The sequence below is a fragment of the Crocodylus porosus genome, unplaced genomic scaffold, assembly GCF_001723895.1.
Source record: "Crocodylus porosus isolate Cpor-Errol unplaced genomic scaffold, CroPor_comp1, whole genome shotgun sequence".
NCBI lineage: Eukaryota > Metazoa > Chordata > Crocodylia > Crocodylidae > Crocodylus > Crocodylus porosus.
Window position 1 is genome coordinate 11,221,344 of NW_017728915.1, and position 16,972 is coordinate 11,238,315.

Consider the following 16,972-nt stretch of genomic DNA (forward strand, 5'->3'; position numbering starts at 1 on the left):
TATTCAATTTATTGCTGTTTTGGCAAATGAAATTTCTCTCTCAGCTTCTCTCCACCTCTCCCATTACCATTTTTCCTATTAGCTCTCATCCTAATTTGAACCCACTCATTAATCCAGTATAAACCATGATGATTATACAGTTAGTCACTGCACTCAACAGGTATTTCTGAGAAAAGCCCTTGGTTCTACCTGAAAAAAATAATAGCATCTGACTGGGCCAGATCTTCATACCTTTACTCATTTTGATCTTGATTAAGGAAAACATCTTAATTCAAGAATTTATTTCAAGTATGTGTTTCAAGCCTCAATTAATTCAGCAGGGTCCATGAATTCAGATGAAGTTAATCACATGATTGATCACTTCCCTGATTGTGGGGGGTCATAGAATGGTACCTGATTCCATGAACTGCCCAACAGAAATCAGTAAGACTACTCAAGAAGTAAACATCTACTAAGTATAAATAAGTATATGGAAATCTGGTCCCAGGTAATGTAACAATGCTAATCTTATTTCATTTTGTTTTATTCCACCGATGTTAGCATTCAAGTTTGGAGACAAGGAGGAGTGGGGCAGATCTTGAATGGCAGAGATTTGGGCAAGAGGTTGTATACACTAGAACAGCTGAGAAGTTATATCCTAGAACAAAATATCGTAGAACAGCTGAGAAACAGAAAATTACATTCAAGCTAAATATATGTTAAAACAATTGCATTGAATTTCTTCCTAGATGCAGCTGGTAAAAGTGTGTTTATTCTTTAGCTTTAAAATAATAAGCACTTCCTGTTATGATTATCTCAAAATCTAAGTTGCTTCTGCTTACTTAAAATTCAGCAAAGAACCAGCAGGCCCATGGTAACACATAATTATACTAAGTAGCCAACAGAACAAAAAGAAACCAAATTTTGTATATTTCTTTAAACATCATCCCAACGATATTTCGGTCACCTCCTAAGATATGGTTTGCTACATGTCTTGAAGGTCAGCGCGTTCAGTCTACTTTGAGCCAGCCACAGGGGCATTTTCCCAGTTTCCAAATAATACCCGTGCTCAATCCCTTATGTATAATTTTTTACGGAGGGGTGTCTAGTTTGAACACCTCTTCAGATCTCAGTAATACAACAGTTATAACATTTAGACAAAATCTATTTACAATTTATGTTTTGAGGCTAGGTAGGACTAGCTCTGCTATAGAGTAGCAAATGTATTGGAAGAATTAAAAGAATGATCAAGATTACACATTAATAATCAGATTATCACTGGAGAAACAAACAGAAAAAGATAGGAGCAGTTGAGTGCAAAGGAGTTTTACCTTCCCTGTATTTACCATTGTATCTCTTACACAGGTCCATGCAACATCTGGCTCTAGTGAAAGTTGATGGTAATCATATGGAACCCCAATACACAGATCAGAAGATGAGCATGCTGCAGGCCAACAGCTCTTGCTAATTTACACTGTGAATTTCCAAGGTCCCACAACATCTAGGTAAATTCCATGGCACAAAACTTCTGTGTTGCAAGGCACAAACACCCTGTTACATCACTGTACTCAACAGCAGTTTCAACTTCCAATCCCTAGTTACTTCAATGGACTTTTGACTGCTCATCACCTCTGAAAATGGTGTAAAACCCTGTAACATATAATCCACACAAAACATGGATTTAGAAGCCTAATTTTAGGCACTTGAATTTGCAGGAATGCAAGCCTTTAATTAAGTGAAAAACAACAGCAGCTGCATACAATTCTGTTTCTCCACAAAAGGTATCAGGGATCCATTAACAGGATCCTCAAGGTAAAGGAACAGGAGTTCCATCTTGCAGCCCAGTCTTGGCCTTATCATTGTCTCATTCATTTCTTCCTTGCCACTTGTCTGAACAAGGAAACAGAACTCCAATAAATGGAATGTATGAAACTTAGGCCATTATGTTCTTCATCGTCTACCCGCTCCCATGCTGAGTAGCCTCGCAGAATCATTGCACTAGTTCATTATTACATATGTCAGTGTCAGCATAGTGAAAGCTATTAACTATCTGCTGTATGCATGAATTACCTGTATTCCCCTTTTTCTTTACTGAATAAATAGAGCTGGTCTAATGTTGGACCATCTAACAGAACAGAAATTCAGACATTTTGAAATTTGTTTACGTAAAATTGGAACAAAATTAAATGTTGAGATCTCCTTCTAAACAAAAACTTTGGGGGAAAAACTGGGGAATAATTGAAATGCCCCCTGTAATTAAAACCCAAGTCTTTTATTCCAGAGTTGACTTCTGGAATAAAAATAAATAAATAACATTTCTGTTCTAATATATTTTACAATATAATATAAAAATCAACCTTTTATAAGAAAATGTGTTTGAAACAAAAATATGTGTTCCTTTCTGAGGGTAAAACTTTTCATAAGATGAGCACATTTCAATTTGAATAAAATAATTTCATTTTTTTCCTCCAAAATGAAATTTTCATTAAAATTGGCTCATTCTCATAGAAAAACATTCCATAACTGACATTGTAACCAGCAATGAGTAGGCTATTATTCGGTAATCTTGGGAAACTGATTGGCTAGTTCTTCCAAAATGCTTTTTTTAATTCTCTCTATAACATGCACAGTTTTTTATGTACAACCTTGCAAAGAACTAAAAATGCTATGCTAACTTCAGGTCTGGGTTAGTAGTTACTCCCATTCTAGTGGGAATTATTCTACCCTATAGACTGCCTCCAAACTCACACAGGACAACTTCTGGGCCTACTTGGATAGTGTCTCTTGTTCTTCCTGTAAGAGTGGGACATTCCAGTGCCTAACCAAAAAGACTATATGGAGGATGAAACAGTGTACTCTGCCAATCCCCACCTTGCTTATAGTCCATTGAGAGTAGCAGCCAAATGGTGTAAAGTAGAGCAGTAGATGTTGGCATACAAAAGAATCTGTGCCTTAGATTCTTTAAAAATCTCCCATGAGGACCTTTGTCAAAGACATTTGAAATTGTCAGCTACTTCTCCTTTGTCTACCATTAAATTGACACCTTGTAAGAATTCCAGTGGATCAGAGGCAAGGTTTTCCTTAACAGAAGCTGTGTTAATTGGTCACTTTCAAATGAGTTTTCATATAAGCATTTTGAGTTCATATTTGAATGTTCTGCTTTGGCTCATGAGTCTGCCATTCCAAAGATCATTCCTGGTACTGTGTGCATGTGTATATGCACCACATCCCATCCTACTCTCCTAACCTTACATTTAATAATTAAATTTATTAAGAAGACACATTTTTTATAGCAAGTCTTGTTAATTGGCTGCTTCCATGTATTCCTGGATAACTGCACTAAGGCTTTCTGAGTAATTTAATCTCTGTGTTGGAATTGTATATTTGTACTACTTATGCCTATATGCACTACAGTATAATCACTACATGTGAAAAATAGTATCATTACTAAGATATGTACTGCCTAGAGTTTGGGTAGCCATTAAGTTTCCCACGCTGTTTTGTAACTGGAGGTTTGTAACTCTGGCATGGAAGGTGAACTCCATTGCATGGCATATTCTCATTCTGATCTACAAGAGAATTACATGCATTACAAAAATCTAGTTACAAAGTAACTGACAGACTCCCAGATGGTTTTTTGTGTGTGAGATTTCACACTGCCGCCTTGAAAGACTCCCAATGGGAGATTTTTTTTTTGTAGGTCTTATTTAAAAAGTAAAAACCTTCAAAATATGAAGGTTTCTCTATAGGGACTAGACCATGAATTTTCACAATTTAGTTTCTAGCTGTGACTTTTTTCTCAGAGTGGTTCCAGTCAACTTTATGGTGTGAAAATCATCATCCTTTTGCCTTTGCCTCCCACCCTGAAGCCATATCCGGGAGAGGCTCTTCCAACTAAGGAAATGGTTTTGGAGATGTAAACCACTGGGATACATGAGTGCTTCCAAAGGGTCTTTTCTTGAATTTGTTGCCACATGTGTTTTGCTGAGATATTAGCTTGGTGAACGCTTCCCACTGAACTAGACCTACTTTTGCATAGTACTTCATTCAGTGGCAAAGCTCCATGGCACCTTTGGTATGAAGTTGTTTTCTTGTTTTATATGCAAAACAACATGTCTTGGTACAAGCTCATGCAGTATACCAAACGGGGCTATTCTGTACTTGATGATGCAAATCAGAAGGAGCTCTCGAAGAGTGTAGGAAGCAATGAGATTCATATATTATAGCTCTTAACAGTGGCAAACTGTTCTGTTTCCCCAGCTCTTCCTCTGCATGTTTTTCTTACAACAGCTCTGAGAAAGCACCGATTTCATACCGTCAGGAACTACTAAACTTGGATTCTCAGTGGTTTGGTTTAGAAGTGTAAATGGATGCAGTTCATTTGAGATTCCCCCCCAGTGTAAGGCAGAATTATGTTTCCAATGTCATGTTTCCACTGTTGGCGTCAAAGATACAACTGATGGGCTCCGCCCTTCAAAGGTAAGGGCAGTATAGTGGCTGAAGCATTATGAAGACTGATTTTCACTGAAAAAGAAAAATACTTTTTTTCCCGTTCTGTGCACCATTACCCCTCACCTCTGAACTGAGAGAGACTTTAGGTAGTGTCACAATTTAGCAAATTACTTCCTCAAAGGAAGGTCAAACATTTTACCATTGGATCAATAGGAAGCGACTTACAAATCATGTGTATTGATCATTGAATCATTCAGAGGAATGTAGGGCAGACACTAAAATCACATGCACTTAGTCTTAATTGCCCACATTAAAGCAATTATGCCCCAAAACTGTCATTGTCTAATGCTATGCACACTCCCCAGCTTGGTAACTTTTAGCAATACATATTTAATCATAAATCAGCCTTTTAGGTCTGTTGCATTAAAGACCTACAGTATTGCTCTAATTATGCAAATATAGCTACGTCTTTTTTCATCTGCATGGAAGATCATGTTGCTTTTGGAAGAGAGGCTGGGGGGATAAGGGGGAAATAAACCACTCTGGTAATGCAGCTGGTATTGAATACCTTGATTTTACAGCCGCACTGGGCGCTAGTGACACAGGCACTGAGAGTGACCTGAAACTGCTAATGAACAGAGAGCATTTGTAAAAGCAGTCACAGGTCAAGGACTGGTAGATAAAACTTGTTGAGCTATGTGTTGATAGTGGGTTTGTGTCAGGAGCATGCTATTTATTGGGAAGTGTATATACACATCATTTTCCTGGGCACCCTTGTAGCTAAAAATGTGAGGAGCTCCAGTTTGCTAGCTTTCAAATGCACGTCTTCTGCGCCTTCAAACACCTGGGTCGTTGTGTACGGAAGCCCGCCTGCACGGTCCCAGAAACGCCGGCTTTGCTTTGTGTCCGCACATCCCTCCCTGCAGACAGTGGTTGGGAGTGTCTCGCAGCTCTCAAGCGCGCAGACTGAGCGCCTAGGGGCTTGCGCAGGAGAAGGGCATGGGCACGTTGCACTCCCCCCGACCCGGACCCCTTGTAGCCGGCGGACGGCTTTCCCCTGGCTCCAGGGACCACAAAATGGGTGCAGCGCGCTGGCAGGCCGACGGGCATGACCCGAGGAGCCAGGGCTCTCCCGACATCTCCTGCGGGCAGCGCGGCTCAGAGGCGAGAAGTCAGGCGGGAGGCGGAGCAATCTGATCCCCACCGCCTCGTCCTGGAGGGGCGAAATACGGGCTCCATCCTCCTCCTCCCGTCTGCCCCAAAGCAACGGGCTCCTCGGAGCAGCCAAGAGCGGCTTCAGCCTGGGTGGGTGAGATGTCGTAGGGCCGGGGCCGAGCTGCGGGAGGCAGCCGCACTCGGGCTCGCACTCCCGGACACACTCCTTTTAACCCCGAGTCGCGGAGACGCCCCCGGAAGGCGGCTTCGTGCTGTGGCGGGAAGCAAACGTTGCAAGAAAGGAAAAGGGATTGCGGTGAATTGGGTCAAACCAGCGCAGGGCAGTCGGCCCTGCCCCTGCCACTGCCACCTGGGGGGAATCCCGTGTGTCCTTCTGCTCTTCCTTCCCAGCAGCAACAAAGCTGTTTGGCTGGATCCTTTCTGAAAGTTAAAATTGGTTTGTCATTTTTTTTTGCCGCTTCTCACACCTTATCTAGTTTCTACATTCTTCCCACTTCAGTAGTCAAAGTGATTGAAGGCCGAAAACTGAGCAGATCTATCCCTGCAGCAACTTTCCTCACATTTCTCATTTAGCATTTTCTCAAACAGGCCCTTTGTCTGCGCAGTCCCCTGGTGTTGCCTCTGTTACACGGAGATATTCTTCAGGTCATGTGGGTTAAAAGGGGGCTAAAAAGGAGATCATATTGGACTTGCTTTACACAGACATGTAGCATTAGACCCAACGCCCAATAGAGGAAAGATATACTACTCCTATTTGATGAGCAGCAGGCCAATAAATTCATTAATCATCATTTTATGCCTCATCAAACACTTCCCAAGTTCCTCCATGGGAGTTATACAAATTAGCCACTGAAAAGGCAGTAATTTTAGTTTAGCTAGGTAAGTGCTTTTTGATTGCCTTCCTGAACAATGCTTCCCTTGACAAGCTAATAAATCAGCCCTTTCTGAATCAGAAGTGCAGCAAGTGCGAACAATAACTCCACATAGTTTCTCCGCTGATATCAGCTGGAAAGGCCTAAGAGGATGATCTAGGATCAAAGTCTCTTACTTTATTGCAGAGCAAAAGCTTTCTTTATGAAGAAGCGCTGAAGAGAAGGAAGGGGGACGCTTTTTTCTCTTTTTGAAAAATCAATTAATGAGCATAAAAAATATCTCAGGAAAGCGGAGAGGAGGGAGAGGGTCGGATTGCAATGATGTCATGTGACCTCTCAGGTGGAGGGGCTGCAATCTCAATCTCATCACGCCGGTGCGGCGGAGAGAGGAACCAGGAGCAATATCGGCCCTGTGTGCCTTCTGGAGCCTTTTGAAATATCCTCCCTCTTAGCCGTGTGGACAGGTGAGGGGTGGTTACATAAATCTAGAGGCTGCTATTGTCAGGAGTAACAGATTACCAGGCCAAGTCGTAATAGAGACTGTATTTAATCTGCGACCAATTGATTCCTTGAGTGTTTCAGGTATTTGGAGTGTAGGTTTAGATTTGTTGGTGGCTTTGCAGTGAGAAGCCTGGAGGATGTGCTGGCTTATCTTTTTTTCAAATTGCTGCCTTTGACAGTATCATCTCTTTAAAAAAAAAAAAAAACTTGGCCGTAAATCATTTCACTAATCAGCTGTCACCAGCCAACATGCATACATTGGCATTCAGCCGGAGAAGCTGTTTTGGAAAGCCTTTAGCAACAAAAACTATGTTTGTATCAATAACCGTCTGTTAATGTCTCATGCATAAGGATGTAGAACACAGAGAAGAACAAGGAAAGACAGCAATAAAGAAGGACTATTTTGGGGAGTATTAATTGCCTGGTAAAGCAAATCCTTTCCTCTGCTCTAGTGGAAGGTAAACTAATTACCTGGAGCAATGACTCTCTATAAAATAAAAACCAGCACTCCGCCGAGCTTAGCCTGGCGCTGGCAGCGCAGGTCCAGCTGCGGGAAGGGGAAGGGGAAGGGGAAAGTACGACTGCCCGGGGTGAGGTGCCAAGTTGGACTAAGAGCGCTCCCCAGCCCTCTCCTCCAAACGGCACTTGTGCTAATGAGCGCCCAGTAATGACTCTAACCGCATTTGAGCAAAGTCGAGGCTTCCTCTCCACTAGTCTAGACCCAAGGTATTTTAAGTAGTGTGTCTCTTCTCCTCTTCATTAACTTTCCTTCCACACATCGCTGCATACCTCTGAAAATAACTTGGCAAACCGGGAGCCGTTTATCTCTTTTATCTTGGGACGTGATCCAATTAAATAAGTGCACATTTACATTTGCATCCATCAGGCAGGAGTGCGGAGAGTTCTGTGGTTTGCTTTAAGCAAATAAGAGTCGATTTCGCTGGAGAAGAGGGATCTAGACAAAACCGAGCAGATTACGTTCCGTAAAGGGTGATCCGAAGAGCCCCTGCAGTGGACCTGGGAGGCAGAAGCCATGGAAGGAAGACCCGGGAACAGGTGAAGGGAGAGCGAGCAAAAGGTGTCTGCTAAGATGCTTGTTAACCAAAGCACCTCTTCATGAGTCCACAGGGGCTGCACATAAAACAGCACAAAGGAAGAGGAGATAATTATTACACAACAGCCTGCCTGCATCGACCAAACAGGCCGGTTCTCAGAACACTCCTTGCAAGTTTACACAGGCTCTAATTATAACAGATGAGTAACAGTGTGGTGAGGACATTTATTTTCTGGTATTTGGGGGCGAACAGCTTTGTGAAGCTTTTACAAGTAGGCTATCAAACCCTGGCACGAGGCTCCCTGTCAGTCAGGAGACACCGAAAGCTTTCCAAATAGAAGGCACGCATTTATTTTAAATCAGTGAAGTCAACCTATAGGACATGGAGACTAGCTCCTGGCTTTTCCTCCTCGCTTCTTTAGATAGTTTTTAGCACTGGAGGAAAAAAAAAGAGAGAGAAAATAAAAAAAAAACCAAACCTGTTCTTGAGTGAAAGAAAGGGGGAGAAGAGGTAGGCAGCAGAAAGCAGCGACGGTAGGTCCTTTTACAGCAGTGATCGCGAGGGGCCGGCCAACCTGAGCCCCCCGCAAGCAGCTCGGTTGACTCTGCATGTGTCCCCAGTTCGACGGGGGCGGGGGGGGTGCCATGCGGGGCTTGAACTCACGGCCTCGGGAGGACGCCGCTTAGAACCAAGGGCTCCCTTTCCCCAGCCCTGCTGAGGACTGCAAGGTCCAAAGTACTGCCCCACGTGCAAAATGCATGTGTAAGGATTGGGGGGCGGGGGATAAGAGCAGGGGGAGAAACTGCCTGAATCAAAGAGCTGTTGAATGCTAGGTGCGGTTTGGAAATCCACCTGTCCAAGGGTCCGAGGCTTATGTGCCCCTTAAAGAGAGACAGAGTTCTGAGCACCTTGGGCCAAGCAGCCTCAAGTGAAGGCCACTAAGCTTCCAGCACCGAGCAGGCTCTGGCGGGCAGGGCAGGCTGCCAGGACGGCGGGTTCAGGTGCCCCGAGCCACCCTGGGGCTCCGGCTCGCCCCGCTCCCCGGCAGCCGGGACTGCACCTTCGCGAGCAGGGAGGTGACCAAGGGTTTCTGCGCTGCAACTGCGGAAGGCGAGCAGGCGCCCCAGCTCCTTTTCGCCTTCCGCGACAGGGTGGAAATCAACCCTTGCTTCTCCGCTGGCTCTAGTTTCTCCTGTGATGGGAGCGGGGATTTGCCACTGCGCTGAGTGTCAGGTGCTAGAAGCTTTTCCCTCGCCGCGTGGCGCTGCTGGGAGCCAGCCCTGGAGACGCCGCTTGTCCGACGGGGACAGGCGGGGACCTGCGCCCTGCCGGCCCCGGCCCCGGCCCCGGCGCGAGCAGCGCGGCGCGGGCTGGTCCTTGCGCCAGGAGCCAGCGAGCAGCTGCAGGCTGCGGCCCAGGGCACCCGCGGGCGCCGGGATGCGCGGCTCGTTTCTGCTGCTCCGGTCTGTGCCGCTGGCTGCTCCGGGCAGCGAGGCTGGGCTGTGCCTGGCGCTCCCCGCCTAGAGCCCTATTGCTGCACCGGTGTCTGGAAAGCGGGATCTGGTTGTCTTTTTAGAGGGAGGGGGCCTGGGGCGGGGGCAACAAAACAAACCGCCTGACTCGTTAGTTGTGGAGCCCTCTCTGGGCTCCATTATTGGGAAGGGGACACGGTCCCCCCGCCTAGGTGGCGGCTGAAGGAATGCAGCGGCCAGCGCAGAGCCGCCATCTGGCCCCTCCGGCTTCGTTTTGCGGGAGAAGTAGCGCGGAGGGGACTGACTGCCTGGTGCTGAATGTGCTTTAGAAGATCTCAGCGTAGACTTTGTCTGCGTCTGTCAGAGCCAAGTCAAAAGAAACAGCTGGCCTGCATTTTTAGCACCCATAATTAATTAAGAGCTTCATTCCTGGGATTTGATGATTCAATAAAGCAAGACCCTTATTCCCCTATGTGATTTCAGTGAATATCTACTCCACTCCAATTCTTTTGGGTCCCCAGATAGAGCAGATTAACGCTCTTTTTCTGTGGGAGAGAGGGGAAAAAATGCCTCGAGATTGCATCTGAGGCGCACACAAAAGGTAAATTCAAAACTGCCACTTGTTCTCTGCAAAGACTCCTTATTCTCCGCTATTGATGTATTTGTGCCAGGTTTTAAAGAAACCAGAGGGGGGATGAGGAATTAACATATTGCTCATTTGGAAAAACAGCCGGTTCTGTTTTTGGTAACACTTGTTCCACTGCCAGCCACAGATGTCCTTACTAATAATCTAAGCAGGTCATATAAAAAGGGGAAAGGGAGGGGGTGGAGATCTCTTTACACTTTCTGTGCTGAATTCGATTCTGCGCTGGAGACCAGGCAGGCTCGAGTCTGTTTCTCTGGTGGTTTGTTAATGCAAAGCCGGACGTAAGAAACCTGACTTCTACAGCTGCGTAATAACAATAATTAACAACGCGGCGCTCTGTTTGTCAACACAACTGAGCTGTATGATTAAATACCCAAGCTGTCCGCAATCAGCTGATTGAGTTATGGTGTTGGGTGTCTGGCTGCCATTTACAGCGTCTCGTTAGAGAGATACTCTAGCTTTCTGACCTATGTAAAGTCCTGTTTAACAGCCGATCTGCTATCGAGACCCTTCTTTGGGGGCTTCGGGAGTTTTCTTTTATATTTCTACCGATCAGATTTTGGGGGGCTCCGTTTCAAACAATGGCTCCTTTGGCTTCTGAAATAAAGGCTGAAATGGCTCGATTGCCTCTTAAGCAAGCTGATCGAGTGGTTTCTTTTGGCTCCTTTTGTGAGGTGAGGGGGGGGTGAAGTAGTTTCTAGGCATTGCAAGAAAATATTCTGTTTCGATCATCGTAATATGCTTCCCCTGGAAGCGCAACTCCTACCAGAAGCGATTGCTGTAGTTTTTAGTTTGCGCGATGCCAGGGAGTGTAATAGGTTAATTGGGACAACTGGAAAAGCGGCAATTCCAGGCAGAGCAGCGGGGTGCGTGTAAACACAGTACAGTACGGCGTGGATCAAAATTAGGATTCGCTTTATTTTTTAAGCGTGAAAGAGGAACCAGCAGCCTGTAGCCTAATCGGATTCACGCAGTGGCTCTCCCTGAAAAGCTGAACTTCTTTTCTGATGACTGAAAAGTGGCATTTTAATTCCAAATGGCTCTCTAGTGAGGTAGCCTTGGATCTTTTCCATCCAAGTTCTCTCATCAACAAAAGATGCATCACCCAGTCCCAGCGCTGCCTTTTTATTGTTAATTTTCCTAATGGACTAAAAAAAAAGGAGCCTTTATTTGCCATGGAAATGTGCATATACGTGTGTGTGTGTGTATATATATATATATATATATATACACATGACGGTTGGGGATCCATCATTATTTAGTGTTACCTTACGCTTATTTGCTAGTCCTTTCATCAGAAGTACATCTACATGCCATCGTTACCCAACCCCTTCCTGATTGTGTTTCAGATACTGTGCTAAATGAAAGCGAATTCGAGGCTTGTTTGCTGGACAATTAGATCCCACGGTGCGAAGCATAGTCCATTAACAGGGAGTGCGAGCCTCGGGGTTAACTGGGGGGGGGGGGCGGTCCTCTGCTTTGGGAACAGCGGTTCAGCCAGAGGATTCGGGCCTGGTGGGGGGAGGGACATCACCCCCTCCCCCCCCCCCGCGACCGCTCCTTAGGGGTCAAGGCTGAGCTGCGTTTCCTGCACTTCCCAGGCTTGGGGAAAATTAAAATTAAAAGCCAACCCTGGCAGATCGGATGGATTTCAGGGGGAGAGGGCAGTTGTGGAGTTAAAGCCAGTCACTGCTTGGGAGCGCTCGTGTTGTATTTCCAAGGAAGGAATTTCTTTTTCCTTATTAAATCATGGTAATGAAGCGTATTGTCACGATGGAAGAGACACGAGTTTACCAGGGCTTTTAATGCTCCTAACCTGGGCAGGGCAGGGCAGGGCAGGGGTGTCGGTTTTCACCTGCATCTCAATGTCTGAGGCTTTTCAAGGGGGCTCTATCAAGACCAGGTCCTCGCTGCTCGTTCTCCGGAGAGCGCTGCTTTCTGTGCCGGCAGCTCAGGACGGCTCGGCTGGCCGGCCCGCACAGTCTGCGGGCGTGTGCCCCTCCCGCCGCGGGCTTGTCCGGCCCCAGCTCTCGGTCCTGCCCTGCTGGGACGTGGGCATTGAAGGCAGGGGTCGGACTCGGGCTCAGCGAGCAGAGCAGTGGCTGCGGGGGCGGCCCTTCCGGCCTGGGGCATAGGCGCCCTCCCGAGCCCCCGGGAGAGTCGGGCTCCCTGCAGCCGAAGCCCCTCCCCGGGGAGGCCGAAGCCGGCTCCTTGCTTCATGCCCGTCGAGGTCTCACCAGCCCTCGAAGCGCCTCTGCCTGCGGCCGGCCCGGGCCGGGAGAAGCCGGCCCGGGGGCAGGCGGCTAGAGCCGGATCCGAGCGGCGCGGGGCAGGCGGGCGCCGGGCTGCCGCGGGGGGGCCAGGGCCCCGGGAGCACACGGGCACTCGTGGGAGGCGAGCGGCGTGTCCGCCCACGCTCTCCCCCCTCGCAGCCCCGCTGAGCGCTCCAGCGCGGGCCCTTCCGACGGCGCCTCCCCTCCAAGCTCTGGCGCGGCCCGGCGGGGTTGCGAGAGGAGCTCGACAGGCTCCATTCACCTGCCCGCAGTGTGGTGGCAAAGAGAGCCCGCTCCGTAGTGCCCGGGCGCCACAGGCCCGAGCCGGGGATCGCCGTCCCCTGCGCGCTGCTGTCCCCATCGCACGTGGGCACGGACCGCCCCGGCTCCGGCGGCCTCCCTCCAGACCCCCACCCCGCAGCCCGGGCTCGGGAGTTCCTGCCCTCTGCCAGCGCCGAGGCGGCCTGAGGCAGGCAGGTGGGGAAAACTGACACGTTTTTTCATCAAAGAAATCCACCCACACGCGCCCCCCTCAAGAAGTCGGTCAGGGAAACCCCATAAAGATAGAGTGATCTGCCTTATATTGACTATAGGCAAATATGCGTGTGGATTTTTTTAACTACTCTCTCCCTGTAACCAGATCTGAGAGAGTCCTCTGCCATTCCAAGTTTCTCATCTGCTCTGCATTTAAAGCATCAACCAAATCCTGTGCAGCAAGGAAAGAAACCCTCCTGTGTCCCAAATCTCTACAGTGAATAGCTCAAATTAATTTAAATGTTTATCATAACAAAATACCGTCAAACTCCTCTGTTTAGGATAGGTGCACACAGCATGCATGTATACACACGAGCAGCTAACTGTGGCTGTTAGCCCTGTGGTCATCCCAAATCCTGCTGTATTAGCATGGCGATGTTTAGAAGCACAGCAGCATTTCAAAAGTCACTGGTGAATTTTCAGGCTGAGCCTATTTCGACTTCAGTTTCCATAAAGATAATACTTTATTGCAGAATTTGGCTTTTTCTCCTTATACCAAAGCTAGGAAGGCTGTTTCCCTGTATTATTATTGGGGAGGGTCCGTATTCTTTTTTTTTTTTTAATAACACTATGGTTATTTTAAGACCAGAATTATACCGCAGATGTCTTTTATGGAGAGGGAAAGAGGGACATTACTTTATTAAAAATGACGATTTAATACAACCGTAGTTCAGGCTTATCTAGGTAAAAATAGACAGTAAGTTGAATAGGTGCAACCTAGAGGAAATGGATTAATTCCCTCAGGAATTTATACATCAAACGAAAAACCTATTGAGACTGCTGATAGACTGTTCAAAATACCCCTTATTATAAGGAATTGGGTTTTTGAATAAATGAGGCTGGTAAACTTATTCCCAAAGTAGAGTGTTGTTATTTCTGTTTCGAGAGGTGGGAAGCTCATCTAGGGAAGACATAGCGACAATTAAAAATATATAGCTAAAGGACTCATCAAACCCCAATTAATAGTACAAAGGGTTGTATAACTGCATAACCTGTTGTCTGTGAAACACCCCTGGAATAGTGGAAGTTTTAATCTAGAGTTCAGCGGAAATATTAATGTCCATCTTTCCCTAAATGTCCACCTGGGAAGAACTAGATTTTATAAAATGCTAAGTGGTTTACTTTAAGAGTAACATAGTTACCCGAATTAATGTCACGGTTTTGCCCCTCATCTAAAAGTAGATAAACTTTCTGCTGTTTTAAACCAGGCAGGTGAGTTGAATGAGTCTGATTTATTCTCAAGAAAAAACAAACAAACAAATCAACCAAAAACCCTCAGTGTGTTTTTTTTCCCCGAGAGTAAATAAATGATCCGATTGTGGAATTCAGTTGTTTTTAAAAAATCATTTATAATTTATAAAGTGACAAAATAACATACTATTATCCCATGAATATTTGATTATTTACACTTTGAGATCGAAACAATTTTGACTTTGAACCAGATGATCTACAAAGATCGTATAGCAAGTGAACATTTAATATCTTTAAAACATAATATACAAACTACTATTTAAAATCCTGTAAAATGTAAATGTTCGTGAATAAACCTGTTACAACTAATAAATAGCTCCGACAAAGTTGAAGATATTATAAAATAATGATCTGTCCTGTAAAAACAAACCGGGAGTGGGGGTGGAGGGGGAGGATTTTTTCAGTACCATCACCTTGGTGTGGTACCAGATATATCCCAATCAAATTAATGTCATTGAGATGCTCCCATACAAGTGAGTCCCACAAAATCCGATTTGAACAGAACAAATTTGTTCCCAGCGCTTTGTGCTGCACCACTTTGGGAAATGTTGGAAATTCGCTCTCCAGTGAAGCACACTGCTTAGTTAATTGAAGCGGCGGGGGGGGGTGGGAAGACGCACAAAAAAACCCCAAACCAATCCCCTCCCCAAACAACAACAAAAAACCAACACCCAGGGAGGAGAGGCAAGATTTGAGAACCGAATGAGCGTTTGCAGAATATCAGACTTGGTTATAGTTTTGCTTTTCTTTTGACTTTGAGTTTAGAGCGAAGCAAATGCTCAGGCATTTTTTTTAATGAGGTTTTTTTTGGCCGTTTCCTTGGAAAAGAGAGCTGCGAGCACTTCTGAATTGGTTCTACCCAGGCATGAACTTTCCTAGCCCAATTTGTACGTGGTAAAGCCGAAATCCAACTTCCTTTGTTTTCCTGGCTGCCTGTGGGATTGTCTGCTAGAAGGGCGCATCGACTACGCTCTTTCTATTCTCTGTCTCGCTCTTTTTTAGCACCAGCTTCAAAGTGGGTAGGATGGAAATCCAGGACAAGTGTGACACCTACCTGTGAATGTGGGGAAACATTCCAATCCCGTCCGACCCTTAAACTCCGTTTATATATGGTAATCTCCGGACAGACAGATTTACAAGTCATATCAATGCCTGCAATATGCAGCGGTGACGGAGCACTAATTTAATCAAATTAACCAAATATATCAATGCTAAATTCTGGGAAAAATGAATTGGGGAAAAGTCTTTCCCCATGTGTATATTTTAATGTGTATTCCCCGGCTCTCTCCTTAATAACTCTGCAGCACCTTTGAAATAGTAATAAGGACTAAATCTGGCATAAAATCGAACTCATTAGCAAAGTTCACCAGCTGATTACTTTGCATAAAACACGACACTGATTGGAAGTAATTAGGTTAAAGGATAGTACTGTACTTCCATTTGGTGGTTCTGTCAAATACTTGTGTATATTTCCTTATTTTGTCCCCAGATCCATAATTTCTTCAGCGTCTGCTGTACCAGCTTTCCTGCGATTGATTACATTTACCTCCTCCCCCCCCATCCAAATTAGCCTAAACTACCGCAACCATCAGGTGCTCAAAGCTCCCAACAGTTAGAAATTATCTGTCACTCTGGAAATCATTTGCAGTGATTATTTTTAGTGTGTTTAAAATTAACCCCCCCAACACACTTGCTTTTTTAAACGTATTTTAAACACTTTTTCTTAATGTTTCTTCTGTTACCAGCTATATATTGATTTTTATCGTGTTAAAAAAAAAAGAGTGGCTTTGCTTCTGTTTAAAAAATCTCTTTTAATTAAATATTTGCATTGTACAAAGGCAACTGCGGGGGGGAGGGCTTGTGTCTAATAAGTATAACCTATTTCTTTCCCCCCTCCCCATTATATTTTAGTTTCCAACCAAGGGTGAAAAAATCAATAGGCATAAAAAAATTAAATTAAACTTGTATATATATATTTATTTATATTTATATATTTAAAACTATGAAACAATTTGGAAAAAAGACACAGAATGTATTATAGAATTATATTACCAAAAAAACCCAACATGAATGCCTGTACAGGTGTCTGGATTTCATAATTTACTTCAAAAGATCTCGTCTGAGCCATTTAAATACAAAAGAGCTACATTAAATATACAGAATCCGATTCAGTACAAATCTTTCCTCCTGCCTGCGTGCGTGCGTGTGTGGGGGATTTGCTGCTGCTCTTAAGACATGAGTGAGTCTTTTCTACTCCGCCACTTCCAAGAAGCTAAGAAAAAACTTTTGAATGGGGTGGGGGGGGGATTATTTGTGCCGCTGCTGTTGGTTGTTTGCTCGGTTGCGTTGTCTCTCTCGGTAGTGGAAAAATAACTGCCAAAGCAATTTATTTTTTTAAATAAATTAAAAAAAAAACCCAACGCGAGTTCCCTCAAGGGAGAACAAGGCGGTATTAAATGTTGGACATACCTTTCTTCAGCTCATAGGGCGAGTCTTTGCAAAGATCTACTTGGGACTGGCTCCTGAGCATTTTAGTTTCTTTAGCCAAGGTCTCTGCTCGGTTTAAGACAGTCTGGTTTAATCCATTGAAATGCGTGCCGGGGGCCGCCGCCGCGTTGCTCCCGGGGTGGCTGTGGAGGGCCCCGAAAGTGCCGTAGTTCGTGTAGCCCGGGTAGAAGGGGGCCGTGTAGTACAGGGGCCGCGAGAGCACGGCGCTGCTGGGGAAGGGGCACTGCGCGGGCGGCGAGCGCGCGGGGGACCG

General features: G+C 45.5%; 1 protein-coding gene across 1 annotated transcript in view; it reads right to left on the reverse strand.

The window, feature by feature from the left end:
* Positions 1-2,431: 2,431 nt before the first annotated feature.
* IRX5 (iroquois homeobox 5) overlaps positions 2,432-16,972 on the reverse strand; it is a 16,974-nt gene continuing 2,433 nt past the window's right edge. Inside the window, 4 exon segments of the mRNA XM_019535417.1 lie at positions 2,432-5,377; positions 5,379-5,405; positions 5,877-6,027; positions 16,681-16,966. Of these exon segments, the coding sequence (XP_019390962.1) occupies positions 5,245-5,377; positions 5,379-5,405; positions 5,877-6,027; positions 16,681-16,966 (597 nt within the window). The 3' untranslated portion in view covers positions 2,432-5,244.